At 46.5% G+C, this 17,925-nt stretch overlaps 1 protein-coding gene across 1 annotated transcript in view; it reads right to left on the bottom strand.

The window, feature by feature from the left end:
• The window catches only part of LOC119432850 (glycogen debranching enzyme-like), a 149,070-nt gene that overhangs the window by 9,865 nt on the left and 121,280 nt on the right, over positions 1 to 17,925 (bottom strand). Inside the window, exons 18-21 of the mRNA XM_049658418.1 lie at positions 16,150 to 16,217; positions 13,211 to 13,582; positions 10,783 to 10,880; positions 4,328 to 4,415 (exon numbers count right to left, since the gene is read on the bottom strand). Coding sequence (XP_049514375.1) covers positions 4,328 to 4,415; positions 10,783 to 10,880; positions 13,211 to 13,582; positions 16,150 to 16,217 — 626 coding nt within the window. The remainder of the gene's footprint in view (positions 1 to 4,327; positions 4,416 to 10,782; positions 10,881 to 13,210; positions 13,583 to 16,149; positions 16,218 to 17,925) is intronic.

Here is a 17,925-nt window from a genome sequence, read left to right as displayed (position 1 = left end):
CTTTGGTTACAATGCTTCAAAAATATAAGGGCACAAAACAGACAAGGACAAAGAACACATGCAACAAGATGGGTGCCAACGGTACCCATCCTGTTTTATGCATTCACCGACTGGCTCGAACCAGAACTTTCTCTTAAAACAATGGCCCTGTGTTAAGCCATCACTGTACAGTGCTTCTGAATTCATGCTGCATTGTTCTCTTACTTTTGTGAATATAGACTACTATAAACGAAATTGTGCTTACAGCAATAAGTCTTCATCATGTTCTACCTTTTGCTGTTGTGCTGATTTCTGGGATTGGGATGAACAAAACATATACTACTCATTTCTATTTTACTTCTGACACCCATATGATTCTTCATAAGAAATGTGGCCACTACACCAAGGGGACACACTTGTCAATCATCTGCGCCACCACACTCCCTTCATTTGTGAATAAAAAAAGAACAGATGGACAATGCTAATGCAAACTCAATGGCTGTTCATGCTGTCCTGCTTCTATTTGACCTCACACCACCGGGGAAGCATTGTTGACACCAAACTTCACCTCTTCATGCCAATTCGACCTCGTGCTGTTCCAACATCAGCCGATCACATTTTTCTGCCAACACAATGTTCTGCTGTTGCAAAATCCATGCCAATAGTTATCAACGTTCACCACCCATTTTCACTGTTTAGCAGCGCCTTACTTGCTCGCCGGGACATTTATTCCATTCTTCTAACTGAGTGGGCACCTTGGAGCCATGTTTTACTGCAACTGGTTCTGGAGATGAATGACATATTTCGTGACATCTGCTATGCACCTATTACACTTTGGACACAGCAATGACATCACATGGTCCAGCATGGAAACTACCCTGCAAACAGCAGCTACAGAGGCAAGACAGGTGGCCAACCACAGCTATATACCCAGAAAGTGCAGAATTATTATGCTTCCCCTTAAGAGCAAGCTCCTTATAAAATTCGTGAAAAAAAGCATAAATGCTTTTATTAGACTATCGGCAGACCAGTTCGAATAAAATTTCTTGCATTTGAGAGAGAAAGCTGAATTCTCTCCACTGAAGGAAGCAGAAGTTTTATTTAGGGCCTCATATCTTTTACGAAAATTCTCAAAAATCAGTAAGGTAAAAAAAAAAAATTGAGCGGTAAGTTTTAAAATCCGCAACTCTGCACCAAAAACAGACATTGCAGTTCTGCAAACTGCATGTCACGTGGACAAATTTTATGTATGAGTTTACAGGTCAAGTAAAATTGTTACATTTCAACAAACTCAATTTACCTTAATTCCATGCGAAAGGTTGTATAGATTTAGAGTAAAGCATTTAATGTGTAGAAAACTGTATTCCCTATAGTAACACATGCTTTTTAAGTTTTAACATTTTGCGATAATGAGATTTTTTGCACCTTGTTTCAGTTAAGATTTTTTCTGTGTCAACCAGAGACGTATGTGGGAAAAGTAGTCCCGGTTCCATTGTGTGGAAGGGTTTTGCTGCCTAATATAAAGATCTTAATTAAGATGAAGAATATTTGGGAGCTCTTTTGCGACTGCCTTTATCTGACCACACCCAGCTGACTCCTCCACTGCAGTGGCGTCATGGCGCTTTCCCACTAGGCTGGTGCATCGATAATATAAACGGGGAGCATTTAATATAGCAGGTATAATTAGAGAGTAGTGCCAGGAGTAGTTTCTCCATACTAGCCTTAAACAAATCACTGATTGTGCTCTCGCATGCTTTCCACCTTAACGTGCCACAGGAAAAATAAAAATACAGTATAGACCACTTAAAACGTAACCGCTTATAGCGCAGGACTGTATAAGTGCGGTCTTTTCAGACTCCCGTAAATTTTCCCATAGCACTCCATGTATACACGTATCGCTTATAGTGCAGTTGCGGGAAACAAAATACCGATTACAGTGCGGCTGGCTGGGAGTACGGAAGTCAGCGGAGACGGCGAACGCTCCCCTAAAATGGGCGCTCCAAGGAGTGCTCGAGAAAGAAAGGGAGACGAAGTGGAGGAGAAGGGCACGTCGTGCGAACGAACAGCAAGTGAGGCTGAAACCAGAATTTTGAGTGCGAGTCGTGAAATATCACGGCGCGCATAGCGAGCGAGGGCCGCGAAACTGCCAACGCCATCCAACGCTCGCTTCACGATAACGGCAGTAAACGAAACTTCAGAGAGCGGGCGGCACCGGCACAGCACGGCGAAGAGCGCACGCGGAGACCGTGGAATGTGAGGGAGGAGGGCGGCAGGGAAGCGGATTTCGCCTCAGCAGCTCCGCCGCTTCGGTGGCTCCCCTCGCCCTCCCTCGTAGCTCCCTCACTTTCGACTGTCACCGTGCGCGCCCGCTGCCGTGCAGGCGCCGCCGTTCCAGCCAGCCCGGCGCCAGCTCCCCGAAGTTTCGTTTTCTGCCGGTATCGGGAAGCGGGCGTTTGCCGGTGTGGGCAGTTTCGTTGGCCGGCCTGGGACAGCGCCGCTGCTTCCCTCTGCGCCATAGCCGCAGCGTGCAAGGTCAACACGTGACTAGAAAGTATAGGAAGTATAAAGGAGAAGGAAGGGTTCACTGCCATTTTCTACGCGTGGCTACGGTAGCGTGGCTGAGACGTCGGCACTAGAGTCTAGTACAATCTAGTCGGCACGTACACGCATGCTCCGGCGCAACGCATAATCGGCGACCTTGCCTACTGAGAGAGGGCGAAATTTCCGCCGCGTTTTCTTTTGTTTTTTGTTCTGTTCGCGCGCAACATTGAGGGGTTTCTCCTAAGCTTTTACTCTATGGCGGTGCCAGAGCAATGCCGATCGGAGGCGCCGCCGCATGATTTGGTTCGAATTAACGAGATTTGACTGTAAATTGAATACAAACATTCTAGCCGCATTCCTCGACTGTCGCATATGCGTGGCGGCTCGGTGCACATGTTTTGCATATGTGCAGGCCTTGAAAATTGTTGCTTTCGTTATAGTGCGGTACCGCTTATAGTGCGGATATTCGCAACTCCGGTGACTTACGTTTTAAGCGGTCTACACTGTACAGGAGCCCTGAAAACCCAAGCTCAACTCATTTTGTGGCTTAGAAGAGGCAAGAAAGACACAATCTGAGTCACTTTTCTTTACTACTACAACAACGACAAGCTCAGAATGCAATGAGTGTAATTTCGATTTTATTGTTAGAACTACACAAAAATATTTCGATCTCAGCTATTAATGAACCAATTTTAAAGAATTCCTGTGGTAGAACACTCCCTAGAGTGTACGTAACAACTTTGAGCGTAAAGCCGAAATTTTCTATGTGGCTTGGTGAGGGGCCCTTTAAAGGCTTATGTTCCAGCCCTACATGCGAGACTCCTGTCTTGAAGTCAAAATATAAAATTTTAACACGTTTCACCTTGGTCAGTGTCTTTATTACATTCTGTCATGGTATCTCCCTAACTGGACAAAAATTAAACAGACTTTCAACTTCACGAAATTCAATACTTGAAAAAGGCGACCTTAATGTTCCCTTTAAGTGTCCTTAATGGCGCTAGCCCCTAGACCTTCGGTTAATGTGTGTCCTTCTCCTACCACACCCAGAGGAGCAACTGACGACGTGTCCTAACGCACGCTCCGCCGGGGCATTATGAACAATTAATGGCTCATACCCTCGCAATGGCTCATACCCCGTAAATGCGGTCTCCCCATTACGACGACAGAAGAGAAGTGAAATTCTACGCTGGAATGATGAGCGCCAACGATCCAGCTGTGGAAGACGACGACAACGCTCGAGCCATTGCTGATGATGATGGTTAATTGGTTGCCTGAGGCAGACTTCCGGTGTGCTCCTTGAGAAACAATGTCGCTAGGTGCTAGCACCACAAAAGACTTATTTTCTGCATTCTCAACGGCCAGTAAGAGAGGCAGGAAAAGCATTGGTAGTCTCTATACTGTTTCATGTTCGTGCAGCTTTTCGGAGAAACCTGTGCGCATTTGTCACTCTCGTACTTCAAACTTGCCGTAGTGGCATAGTGGCTGGCAGTGTGCTGCTAAGCCCAATGGTGCGGGATCGCATCTCAGCCGCCGCGGCTGCATTTTGAAGGGGGCGAAATGCATAAATACCCATGTACCATGCATTGGTCACACGTTATAGAACCCAAGGTGGTGAAAATTCTTCCTGAGTCCCCCGCAACAGCATGTCTCATAATCATATAACGGTTTTGGCACCATGACACCCCAGAATATAATTAATTTATATTAATTATTTTGTTAAAGAGCATAGACCAAAACTACTTGGGCTCATCATGCATAAATTTAGAGAACATGGGGGAAGAAAGTAAAAAAAAAAAGTGGAACTCACCGGACCCTGGTGGTAGTTGAAGCCATGAGCACACTTGTAGTCATGAGAATCATTGCTGTTGTAGTAATAGCCATTGTAATTCATGTCACTGAAAGCAAACAAAACTGCAATTAATTATTTTATCGTACAAGCAAAGTACACAGCCGCAGCCATCGTAGGAACACACACAATACACCGTGCTTCACCTCACTGACAATGTCTGTGGCGCCACATACTAGCAACTTTCACTACTAGACTACAAAACTACCTCCGCACTTCCTTGTTATTGAGATCTTCAGCATGCACTGAATAGACCAGGGAGTCTCCAAACCAAGACACACAGGCCAGATACAGCCTACATCAAATTTATTTGGCCTTGTGGCCAAATAAATTTGATGACAGTGTCTGTGCTTAACATTGTTGAAGTCCAAACAAAGGGTAACCACAGCATTTCAGTTGTTGCTACCAAATTAAATATGTGAAATAAATTCAGATCTTGTAGACCTACACAAATAACCAAGAAAGTGGATGAGAGGATGGCCACCAGGGGCGTAGCCAGGGGGGGGGGGGGGGTTGGGGGGGTTCACCCCCCCCACCCGAAATCCCCCCCCCCCGAAATTCCCCCCCCCCCCACTTACCCACCCTTTGTTCTCGTCACTTCGCGCTGACATAATTCATGAAACCGGTGCTACTATCACAATTTCATTCCTGGGCGCTTCCGTTTGGGTTGGTAATTTACAGCGAATCATGTCTGCACATGGAAAAAACTGTCACAGTGTTTGTCAAGGCTTTGACACTCTGTGAAGTTTTGGGCGAGAATGTGGCGGCCGCATTCTGAAGCAACAAATGCACAACATGAAGCAACAAATGCGGCAGCCGCATTTTAGATGATGGCGAAAACACTCAAGGCCCGTTTACTTAGATTTAGGTGCACGTTAAGACCCCAGGTGGTCAAAATCTCTGGTATACATTTCCGCCGCTTCCCTTCAGGTGCCGGTTAGGCCGCGGTCGCGCAGGATCTTAGGCTAAGTTCACACTTGGTCTCGAAGCTGTCGGAAGCAGCAAAATCTTGCAAAAATCCGCCCGCCTAGGCGGCAAAACAGGCAGAAAAACAGGCTGCGAGCCAAATCGGTCTCGGGCCGATTTTTTCGCCATGGCGAAGCGGAAACGTGGCGGAAAGTCATTCTGCTTCACTGGAAGCTACACTAGCATGTAAACAACCGGTAGTAAAATTGAACATGGCACCAAAAGTGTAGGCTGTAATGCTGATCGACGCGATCAAGAACCAGCGCTTGCTCTACGACAAGAGTGGCACTAAAACGTACTATCAGCAATACCCGCGATAGTATTCAACGTCGCGCTACCGGAGATGCGGCAATGAAGCCTTGGCATGACCCAACTTCCCGCGCTTTTGCAAAGCCAGGCGAACCCACCACCGCCGTTTCCGAGGTGTCCACGTCTTCCATTTATTCATTGTCCATTTCTAGAAAACAAGTAGGTAGAAGTATAAAAGCCATTTCTTCTTCCACTTCCACGGCAGACAATAGTTAGGCAGATTCCTCGTTGGCGCTCCATAATTCTCCTCGCACGTCTACGGTATGTTGCAGAAGTCGCGGGGTGCTTTTCTCGTCGCGACGATAGATTGGGAGCCTAGGTCTCACGTAGGACGCGCAGGCTTTGGCGAGCCCCAACACAAGGACCAGCCCGAGTTTTAGCTGTGGTGTTCCTGTTGCCCCTTTGGTGTCCTGGAGGCGCCGACAATATGAAATGATGAAATGTTATTACAACTTGTAAATAAAAGCTATTAAAGAAATATTATCACACCTAGGCACCAACCTGTGACTCAGCGCTACCGCGCCCGTGTGAGGAGAATTACGGAATGCCAACGAGGAAATTACCGAAGGTCGCAGATGACACGCGAAGTTGCATAAAATGATCACTTTTGATGATGGTACGTGGGTCAAAGAATGAACATACTGCTCGAAATAATGCGATAATGAGCGCCACCACGCCGACAAACGTATGCAGACGAGATGGATCCGGACGAAAACGGCAGCGGCGGCCGCGGCGGAAGCAAAACAAATGTGAACAACTTGGACAGGCGCGGAAAAAATTTTCCGGCCGCTTTGGCCTTTCCGCCTGCTTGCCGCTTCCCAAGTGTGAACGTAGGCTTAGTCTGCGCGAGAAACGTCTCTTGTTTGCGATTGCGCCCCTACGGAAGGCTGGTAATTACTGTTGAGTTGTTGAATCCCAAACCACCAATTACGGAAGGCTGGTAGTTGCTGTTTTGTTGTGGAATCCCAAACCAGCAATGTACACACGAAGGGGTTGATGACAGCAGTGAAATTCCACCGACTCGCAACAGAATGCACGAAACAGACAGCCGACAAGCATGAATTACTGCTGTGCGCAGTACAGCGTAAGTAAACTCTTGTTGCCAGCGCTGACAGTTCTCGTCGGACTTCACGCGTCCTGAGAAATTGATTATGTGCACTATGCACTGAACAAGACCGGAGTTCATTCCTGCATCACTAGTACACGAATCAGTCGAGATTCCGTGAGGTACAAGGCCGCTTCCTGTTTGCACCGGCGTAAGTGAAGCATAAATGAGTCGCACGCACTACTTAAAATGCGTACACATGCCATATCTATGCTGTGCGGTGAAATATTCTGTACAATTCTGAATCTAGGAAAATTATAACTGCGCTAAAACGAGAACGAAATGGACAGGACGATCGCAGACTAACAACTGGTTTATTGGAAAAGTACACCACCCTTTTTGAAACAAACTAAGCGCATGCGCAATGACAAACATGACAAGTTCCAAGACTTCGATCTACTAAAAATGAAATCGCGCTCTTTGCTGGAAAGATACACGGATGAGTCACTGACGCACTTATCAGGCCCAGAGCCAAGAGCCAAAGAGCAAGAGAGATCTTGGAGGCATCTTGGATAGCTAGACACGGGCCTGATAAGTGCGTCAGCGACTCATCCGTGTATCTTTCCAGCAAAGAGAGCGATTTCATTTTTAGTAGATAGAAGTCTTGGAACTTGTCATGTTTGTCATTGCGCATGCGCTTGGTTTGTTTCAAAAAGGGTGGTGTACTTTTCCAATAAACCAGTTGTTAGTCTGCGATCGTCCTGTCCATTTCGTTCTCGTTTTAGCGCAGTTATAATTTTCCTAAATGTCTTACCAACTAGCCCCCCATCAAACGCTTCTCGAATTCTGAATGTGTTGACGTAAAGGCAAATGACGGCTGCAGGCTCGCACACAACGGAAGACACAGCGGCCTATGCACTTGCCGCAAGAAATGCAACCCTCTCGTATGAGGGAGCAGGGCGACGAAAGCTTCGAAAAAAAGAAAAAGAAAGCCTTACACATTTTTGCGCGTATTTACGTTTTCTAGCGCAAAGACGCAGCGAACATGCTATTGCTATGGGAGTAGGTATAGCCTGATCACGTGCATTTTCACGCGTATAGCCGTCCTTGACTTGTGAAACTCACTTCGCCCCGACGAGGATGACGCCATCTACGCTTAACGGAAATTAACATTTAATGATGTCTTCTCCGATCGCACGGGTCGTCTCAATGATGCGTTTTCGAAGACTGGTCCATTCAGTGGCGCGATGAGAGACCGTTGCTCCAAACGCTCACTGTACCTGTCGTACTTACTGTATTTACTGAGCTTACTTTACTTTTTACTTAATTTCTTCACAAGCACACGCACACGCGAGGGGGGGGGAGGGGGGCGGTCCCATGTCTTTGATATACATGTATAGAGTTCGATATTTATTATCGATCACGTGACGTAGAGGAAAGCAGAAGCTTGCCCCCCCCCCCACCGGTCGGGCCGGTGAAACCCCCCGAAAAAAATTTCTGGCTACGCCCCTGATGGCCACAGCAGTAGCTTAATTGGTAAGGCACCGCAGGTGTATTGGGAAGATAAGGGTTTGGCTCCCACTTTCAGCAAGTTCTCTTTTTGTCCACTTTCATTTACCTTTACCTTCAATGTGCATACCTTATAATTTCTACACTGCAATTCAAAATAACAGTAAATTTGTCTATGCTTCCTCTGGCTTCATTTTCTATTTCTACTAACAAAAAATCGAGCCCCTCAGAATTTCCTTACTCTTCTTGCGCAATAACATAGTCAAGCGTGTGGGGGCGCGCCCTCGATTGCAGTGCCAATACAGCGTTGCGCAAGACGCACACTCCCGATTGCAGCGCCAACGCGGCGTTGCGCAGGACGCGCGTAATAAACACAGTTTTGCATCTCTGCGTTCGTTGCGTGCGGACGTGGTCGCCCGCCGCCGCTCCCGCGTCGGCGGGCGACGCGACTACTATAGCTTGGCGACCCGGACGTGAGACGCTGGTCGTGGCAGCCTACGCTCGGCTCCTGGCAAGCTCGCCGCCTCTTGAGTAGAAATGACGGCACGGCTAGTTCGCCACCGTCACGTTAATTCCTACAAAGCGTATTTATTATCAGACTTCATAACTAAGGACCTGTCATACTTTTAAACCTTCACACCCTTTAGAGGTCTGTAACAGGGAAGCCTCAGATCGAGGCCAACTCCAACGTCCCTATTCACATACATGTGAAAGACATAAATGCCTTCAGTAAACCACCGAACTGAGTGACATTTGTTGAATTTATGAGAGAAAGCTGAATTCTGCCAATTACATGAAGCCGTACTTTGACTTCAGCTACAACTGTTTAAAAACTGCCAATAACTGATAAATGAAAAAAAGAGAAATACAACTCTGTGTCTCTGCAACAAAAACGTGTATAAAAATTCTGTAAACTGCACCTCTCAGTGTGTCCAAAGCAGTCAAATATTATGGATCAGTTCACAGCTGACATGAATCATTACATTATGCATGTAGGCTTAGCAAAAATTACTGGTATGTTTCAGTGCAGTGTATATTACAATAATTTTGTCCCACTTTAAGTTTCTCAATAGATCCAGTTAACAAAATTGTGATATTGTTTTTTATTGCAGAGTTATAGAATTCTACACTTAGTGCATCAGTTTCTTTTCTCCTATGTTCAGCAACTTTCATTAAAAAGACTAACGGCCTAAATAAACAATCTGCCACCTGTAATAGGTAGATTTCATTTTTTTTTTCTTTCAAAGGCAAGAAACCTCATCAAGTATGGTGCAGTGAATGTCAAGCAAGGAAATTTTTTATGTTTCCATGTATTTAGATAGTAGGAGCTGCCAAGGAAAAACGTCTTTTTAACGCAAATGCTTAAATGCCACTCTAATCTTTTCCACAGACAAACGAAGCAGCGGGTGTGCTTCACGACGGGGTGCGCAGCAGCTGTTGAGAGAGCAACGTGCTCTTGGGACAAAGGAACACAGCAATGCAAACAATCAAAAGGGTATTTATTGCTCCTTTCATACACTATTGAACGCTAGCCGAATTACTACGCCATAGGGTGCGAGACAAATAGAAGATCATCGCCTATTCAGTCACCATCGCCTAGACACCATCGCCTAGTCTTTCATGTGTGCGATCATGCGCGAACGGTGGCGGGTTCAAACGATCCGAGTTTGTCCATTCCGGTGTCCTGCTCCTTGCCTCGCAAGACAGTCTCGCAAAGCGTGTATCAGAGCACGGGCGAAGCATTCACGCTGTGCGCCGACTCCACCCAAAAGAGGAAGCCCCTGCTCGCTCGTGCGCCCGAGTAACCCTACCGTTAGGTGGCGTTAGCAGCGCAACACCCGCGCCATCTCTTGCAACATCTATGCAGGGCGCCGCAGGCGCTCAGCTACGTGGGGAAGGTGGATTACAGGAGACACGAGAGCCATGCGGAGAAAACAACATCAGGAGACGCGTGAGAGTCAAGCATTCCCACAAGCTGCGGACGTGCAGGGGTTGCCTTGTATCTTCGTTGCCTATGTAATTTATGCTCATGGCCTCTGAGATCGGGCATTGTGCAGCTGCGCGCGCCACCCAATCTCACTGATAACAAAAGCACTGTAAAAGGTCCAATACTGGTTTGTTGTGCTCATTGAAGGATGCACCAAAATCCCCGCAGAGCACCTTTTTCATTCCACACCTTTCTAAAAGCAACAAGTGGAGTTAGATGAAGCCTGCCTGGCTATATTGTGCCACAAAACAATGATGATGATGATATGTGGCGTTTCATGGTTCAAGGGCCAAGTATAGGCAAAGAGCGCCAAGCCAGTGTTAATGAGTTGGCATGTTGGTAATGAAGAGATTAATTAAGAGAGCTAGATGTGACGTGGCTGTAAAGAGGCCTAAATAACAATCTGAAAAGTGCATGAAATGTATATGTAATAAGATTATGGCAATGACTAATCAGGTGTACTATGAGAACAAAAGATACATTACGAAATAATTGTATAATATACCAAAATATGTCAGTGGCAAACATTTGCAAGAAGCACTACTGCCTTAACAGAGGCCACAAAACAATGATTGCATATTGATTGCCTTTAATGTTCACCTGGGATCAAGGGTCTTCATCCCAAAGGGGCCAACAAGGGTCTCTTTGACAATGTTTAGAGCGTCCCAGGCCATCTCAACAGTGAAAAGCTCAGGCGCCTAGAATGATAAAGAAAGCAAGATGCACCTGTGTTCATAGAAACATAACACAGACAAAAAATGGCATTAAAAAAACTATATATCGTAACTCCAGGCTAGGGCTAGCATAAAATGATAAGACCAATTTTGTCCCCATATTATACTGAAACATGCACTTCCTAGTTTATGCTGTCCACATCAGCTTTGATTTACATCTTACAACAAAATTAGACAGCGCTCGAGGCATGTATAACTTAATGAATAATATAACTTCACAAGAAAAAAAAAGCACTACAAGTGAAATCAGGTGACTACCAAGCCAGAGAATGACCGTCGTGCAAAACCTACCCTACCTAAAGCTTTCACAGCTAGTCTAAATTGCGCAGTATTGTACAGCACTGCGCAGTGACGGCACAATTCAAGGCAGAAAATGTGATGAAACACTGTCTGCTGGACGAGCTTCAGTCATTTGTGAAATCTGCAACATGATCAGCATGTCAAAGTCAAAAACTGTTTCACAAGCACAAAGTAAGACTTCCTGAAACAACATGGTGCAGGGAAGGCTTCCAAAGAATCACTGCATATCTTACCTTTTAAAATAAATATATAGAGCTTACTTAGAATTTTGCTCATGCAATATGACAAACTGAGGACACAACTCCCATTTGATGTGTCTAAAGCAAGTTTACCTCAATTTTCTTTTTCTTTTTTCCTGCGCTAAGCCTAAGTATATCTAAACAAATCAGATTGCATTTTTAGGACTATTTCAGCTTTCCCTTCCCTTACACAAGTTGGACCAGCAACATTCTTCCTTTTTCTTTTTCAAATTACAGTTAGATGTACTATCAGCGTCAAATGAAACTTGAACAGCAGAGTGCGTGGGCCAAGCGTAAGTGAAGGCATGGTGTGCGCAGTCCAGTCATCACCATTGACAGGTGCGCACATCCGATTTGACCGCACTGTGCTCATTTGTTCAGTAGTGAAACAGCCAAATGCACTCGGCATGCCCACGCCAGCCACCGTCGCGGCTGCAAGCAATACCGAAGTGCACAAGTTTGCCGATCGAAAGAACGAATGTGTGCACAAGCATGCTCAAATCTATCTCTAATGATGACGGTGCAAACTGCACTGCACGCACTGCTGTTAACATTTCGTTTGATGCCGATAGCACTTATGGTTTCAGCAAACTGTGCAACAATACTCGCTGTAAACTGCAGTATTTTAGCTTCTGCTTTCTTTTATTTTTATTATTGCGATAGCAATTATATGAACACTTCAAGCGGATTTCTGCCGTCGGCGTCGCCGTCACCGCCGTGAGGTTCCGTATATAGTCCAAGGGCAATAAAATCGTCGCCGCGTGCCATATGTGCGAGTCAAAGCGCGCGGGGGACGCGCGTTTTCACGGAGAGCGAACGCACAGCACAGAGTGAACGCGACTTCCTCCGTCGCGCGAAAGGCCGTGGGGATATGGGAGGAAGGGAGGGGGGCGACGCTGTGCTGCGGCACCAAATGCGTATCTTGCAACCGGGCACAAGGGGAACTGGCGACGCAATCTCCCACACGAAAGGAGGAAAGTGGGAAGACAGCGTGGGAGGGAGGGGGGTGACTTCTACTCTTCTAACAAATGCGTACTTTGTGCCGGTGCGGGCTGTCGCATGCACCGTATCCTGAAAGCAATCTCCAGACGGCTCTGACCTTTGTATGCAGTGTGCTTTCGCCGCTCAGTTTCCGTTGAAGCGATAGACCGCACGAACCTTCGCACGCCAGCGATTTGACAGTGGTTGTCTGCAGTCATTGACTCTGATCTATTCATGTTTGCTTGTTTGCGCTGACACCACGCTTGTTAATTCAGTTAGTAAGCGAATGTGTCCAAGTTTATGCAGCCGATAAACCTACTATCCCTACTCCATATAGCTCTCTACTAATTTTGTATCGCAATTGATGGTTTGCCTTTCAGGCGAAACTGCGACATTTATTTTTGCCGTTTGGAATATAGGAACCAGAACAGAAGCGAAAATATCTCACTATAGGGGGATCGTGCTGTGCGGCCAAACCAGATGTGCACGCACTTGTAAATGGTGATGACTGGACGGCGCGCACTATATCTTCACTTATGCTTGGGCCACGCACTCCGCTGTTCAAGTTTCATTTGATGCTGATCGTACATTCATGAAAGCACATAACAAAGCAGTTCTTGACCCCAATTCGGTTTCAAATGCAATGCCAAGAAAATGTGCCTCCACCTCACACTCTCCTAGGTAAGTCACAGTGCTTTCAGACGTGATGCCCAAGGCAAAGCCTTGTCATCTATTTAACATGAATGGCACAATGAGTGACAAGTAGCGACATACCACCACCATGGCAATTGGAAAGTTTGGCCTCAATTGATAGTCAGCCCAAGGCCAAATGGCCCCATACGAGTCCTTGTAGATCAGACGGCGATTAATCATTTCAGGATGCAAATCATCATGGTGCACAGGCTGGTGTGCAGGAGGCACCCAAAAACACGGCTCAAAATTTTTCTTGATCAGCGACCCCCACTGGTCAAAAGTCATCACAGTCGTCACACCTGCAAACAGAAAACGCAAATAAATCAAGCTGCCGATCTCTGCACATGTGGAACTAAAATTAAAATTAAATAATGGGGTTTTACGTGCCAAAACCACTATCTGATTATGAGGCACACCATAGTAGGGGACTCTGGAATAATTTGGACCACCTGGGGTTCTTTAACGTGCACCTAAATCTAAGTACACGGGTGTTTTCGCATTTCTCCCACATTGAAATGCGGCTGCTGTGAGTGGGATTCGATCCTGTGACCTCGTGCTTAGCAGTCCAACACTATAGCCCATGGGTTCTCAAAGTGGGTTCCGCAGGCCCCTGCTCGGGGTTTTGGGGGTCACTGATGAATTTTCCATGGTCCCACGCTCGCCAAGTGGCTAAAACGGCGAACACGAGGTGCGCTCGATCAACACAACCTCCATTACCCATGCCTGAGTGTCAAAAAGCACATAACAGTGCGTAACGACAATGAGTGAATTGCGCAATAAATCCGCAAGCAGTTTATAGCCACCTAACCTCCGAAAATGGGCAGCATGCCTAAGCTTTCACACTTGAATCTCGGAGGCCGTAACTACCAACATGCGCATTTCTCCCGTTTGTAGATAGGGTAGGTGCCGATAGCATGCGCATTGACGTATACGCCGGAGGGATAAAAAATAATTGCACGGAGCACTACACAAGCGCGCCGCGAAAGAGAAAAAACGTCGCTAGCGTCCAAAAACAAAGCTGTGCAGTCTGCATTGCCATGGTCCTCAGCGGCAATCGTACGTTATACGTGACTGACAGCAACGCCGGAACGCTTCGTGCTTAATTGTGGCCTGAAAGTCTTTATTCTTGCGTTAATCGCCGTGCGTAACACCGCGTTGGCCATCTATGATCATGTCGATAGCCACCACAGTTTCGTCCGCAGCAGTTGCGGCAATCAGTTGTTTCGTTTTGACTCGGTGCGTGCGTCGGCTGCGTGCCTTCATAACTGCGTAGTCACCATCCGTGATCACATCGATAGCAACCGCGGATTCGTTCACACTTGTTGCAGCAAATGGCAGTTTCGTTTTGACTTGGTGCTTGCGTTGGCCGCCTGCCTATTGAACCGCAAGGTCGCCGTCCATGATCGCGTGGATAACGGCCGCAGTTTCGTCCGCAGCAGTTGCGGCAAGCAGCGGTTGCGGCAAGCAGCGGTTGCGGCAAGCAGTGGTTGCGGCAAGCAGCGGTTGTGCTTTGACTCAGTGCAAAGCTGTCGAAGATGAAGAGGACCGGCTAAATTGCGATGGCGACCAACGCACTAGCGAAAAAATAATTGGGATGTGCACGTGGTAGTAAAAAGCGCGTCCTAGATGAAGACACGCACCACGGCCACGCTGCAAAGGATGTCGCGAGGCCTTCGCCGCTGCTAGCTCTTCTAATCAGTCATGAGATGACGAGAATTTCAGCTTCCACACTGCTCTTGTGCAAAAAAGAAACAAGATTTGCTGATTCATTCAGTAAATAAAAGCTTGTTGACGTAAGCATTCATTTATTGTTTTCTTGATACCCTGGATAATTCGACATTAGGTTAATTGGGACATTTTAATTTGGTTAATTCGGGAGGGGGGGGGGGGGTTCCGTGGCGCTTCATGGAGCTTAGAAGGGTTCCCTGGAACGAACATGCTTGAGAACCCCTGCCATAGCCACTAAGCAACCACGGCGGGTCATGAGGAACTGCTGCCAAAGAGTTTCACTGTAACCCGCACACGAATCTTTCATAAATCATTGTTAGCAAGAAGCAGACTTGCACTCGGCAATGCAGCTGAGTGTGGTGTGGGAGCAACAAACTCATTGCACAAATGCGTTTGTACAAAGCATGAATTTTGTGCACAACACGCATGCAATCAGGGCAGTGCATTCCAGCAGGTGCAACCTATGCAAAGGGGCATACATTCATTGCATAAACATGCATACACACTAAGAAAGCGCAACACAACAAGTGATGAGGTGCCTGGGTACGAATTTCATGACGACGCAACACTTGTTTGAAAATTTTGCCTCTAAGAATCACCAGAAACAACCGACAGAAACAACCAAAGAGGAGACCAATAAGCCTCTATGCCCCACTTTGATAGCGCACAGAGACAGCACAGTGCATGCTACACTGCCTTAGTTAACAAGATTGCGCACTTGAGAAAGGTGAATGCAGCCCATGCATGGACAATTTCTGAAATAATTACTTGTGAAATAGCAAGGCCCTTATACAAAAAGAATACACATACTTCAATATTATAAAATTTTGGTGTAAATAAGTGGCAACTTTTATGACTTCAATATATATATATATATATATATATATATATATATATATATATATATATATATATATATATATCGACATTTTTCTGTATATGTTTGCAACTGCTTCCAATTTTGCTTATTGCTTTTACTTGGTCTATGTTAGTACATGTTTTCTGTCATGTTTTATACAATGTCAGTTAATTTTTTTTTTTTTTTTTTGTTTACTTGTCATAACCCTTACCGCTTCAGTGTCGGCAATCACACTGCCACTCGCCAGCCTTCTCTCTTTCGTTCAAGGCGACATTCTCGCCCAGCACCCGCCTTGGTGGTATAGCATAGTTTAAATTGCACGGTTCGTCACTTCTTCCGTACTTCTAAAGGCTGACAACCTACAAGGCTTGTTTTTTGCAAACAAAACTGTGACGTGTGCCAAACACCCACCCTGTAGCCGACACGAGAGCACCTGCACAAAAGAAATGTCATTGGCCAGGTGCTCCATGATGGGTGGATGCTGCAAGGAACCGATTTTTTCTGCTCAGCGCAATGATCAATAAGGAACCCAGCTTCACTTGACCTAACTGCGCTCTCCACTGTCATTGGTACGAGCGTGCGTAGCATGTGGAGCCCTCAGGAGATGACATAGGTTACAGCTACCAGCAAAGTGCTAGACTGAGGCAAGGAATGCTTTGAATTGAAAGAAAAAAAAAAGGAAAATGAAATCCACCGACGATTGCAATACTCCCTAATGCAAAATTTGAGCACAGCTCTATACTGTGTTTTCATTTCGCAATATATACACCTACACCACGACGCTACATCACGAAAATGCAGTGGCGCTGTCGTCGGCATTTAGTTTCGCATGGTAGGCACCCTGCCGCCGAGCCGCCGCCCGTGTCGCGCCTACCACACGCTGGGTTTCGCGGGTGGTTGTGTGGTTCCATCTGTGAGGTCTTTATTCTATGATTTTACAACGCAGTATGTCGACGAGCTGAGAAATACGCAAGATCCTAAAGTTTTCATAGGTTTCCTGTTGATGAAAACCGTCAAAAGCAATGGGCCGCCGCGGTAAAAAGCGAAAGTTGGATTCCGATACCAGATCGAGATCATCCATTATGCCCAAAACATTTCGTAACCCTTTCTAAAACAAAGCTTTTAAAAGCTTCTCCTTTATTTTGAGTGGCATGCATTAGCCAACTCATGATCTTAGGATCGTTATTAGGGCGTCATTACAATTTCTTGCCGCACTATGGAAAAGCTAGATTTGGATTAGCCTTGAATGTAGGCCGAGCGAGCAGATGCCCCACAAAGCATGTCACCATTCAAATTTATTTTCATCTCAAAGAATTAAGTCACCTGCAGTGTAGATATCCTATCACACGTTCACATACGCAGGCAGCACAGTCACAGCTGCGTCAATTGCAGTTTGGGTGTCATAAATGCGCCTAAACGTGTCAAGTAAATTTCGAGCGCGAAATAAAATGTACAGTGTTAGTACAGAGTTGGAGCGATCGGACGGCCGCAGCCAACAGCTCAGAGGCGGCGGCGCCGTAGGGCCGGTACAACGAGGCCGGTACCTCGCCAGTCCTATCATCGAGGCGATCGCTTCTATCGCCACTCACGGCGACATATAAGTCGGCTACAGCTTGTTTTTACCATGAAATAGTTCTTAATAGAAAAAAATATCTCGAATTTGCACGTGTTTCGTAAAGCAGCGCCCAGTACTAAACCACTGGTGAGATTGGGAACAACAATCCGACGGCATTTCATCTCGCACACGGAAACCAAGCACCGGCTGTCTCAGCGAGGCGGCTCGGCTAGCTTGCAACTACTACGTTTCATTTGCTATTCGCACCAACAACACCGACAAAAGCGATTAATTTAAGCCGACGTTAATCGTGCTGTCAAAAATAAGCGCACCATGATGAGCTGCAGGCCAGGTCGCAAGCGGTGTCGGCAGTCACTGCGGCGGTCGGCTAGCTAGGCCTAGCGTCTCGTTCGGCACCGTAGTTCGGCTGTATCCTGATGGGAGCCAAATGCAAGAACGTGCACTGGGTGCACATTAAAGAACCTCACGTAGTCAAAATTAATCCGGCGCCCCCACTATTGTGTGCTTCATAATGAAATCGTGATTTTAGCACCCCCCACTCCAACCCCATTCAAGAAAAAAAAAAGCGTCATCCGCGCGTGCAAGCGGGGGCGGCGAACATGGGCGGAGCCTACGTAACTACTAGGGCCTAAA

Source organism: Dermacentor silvarum, chromosome 11, assembly GCF_013339745.2.
Source record: "Dermacentor silvarum isolate Dsil-2018 chromosome 11, BIME_Dsil_1.4, whole genome shotgun sequence".
NCBI classification, from domain to species: domain Eukaryota; kingdom Metazoa; phylum Arthropoda; class Arachnida; order Ixodida; family Ixodidae; genus Dermacentor; species Dermacentor silvarum.
The sequence above is the reverse complement of the archived record's forward strand: the minus strand, read 5'-3'. Positions and strand labels throughout refer to the sequence as shown.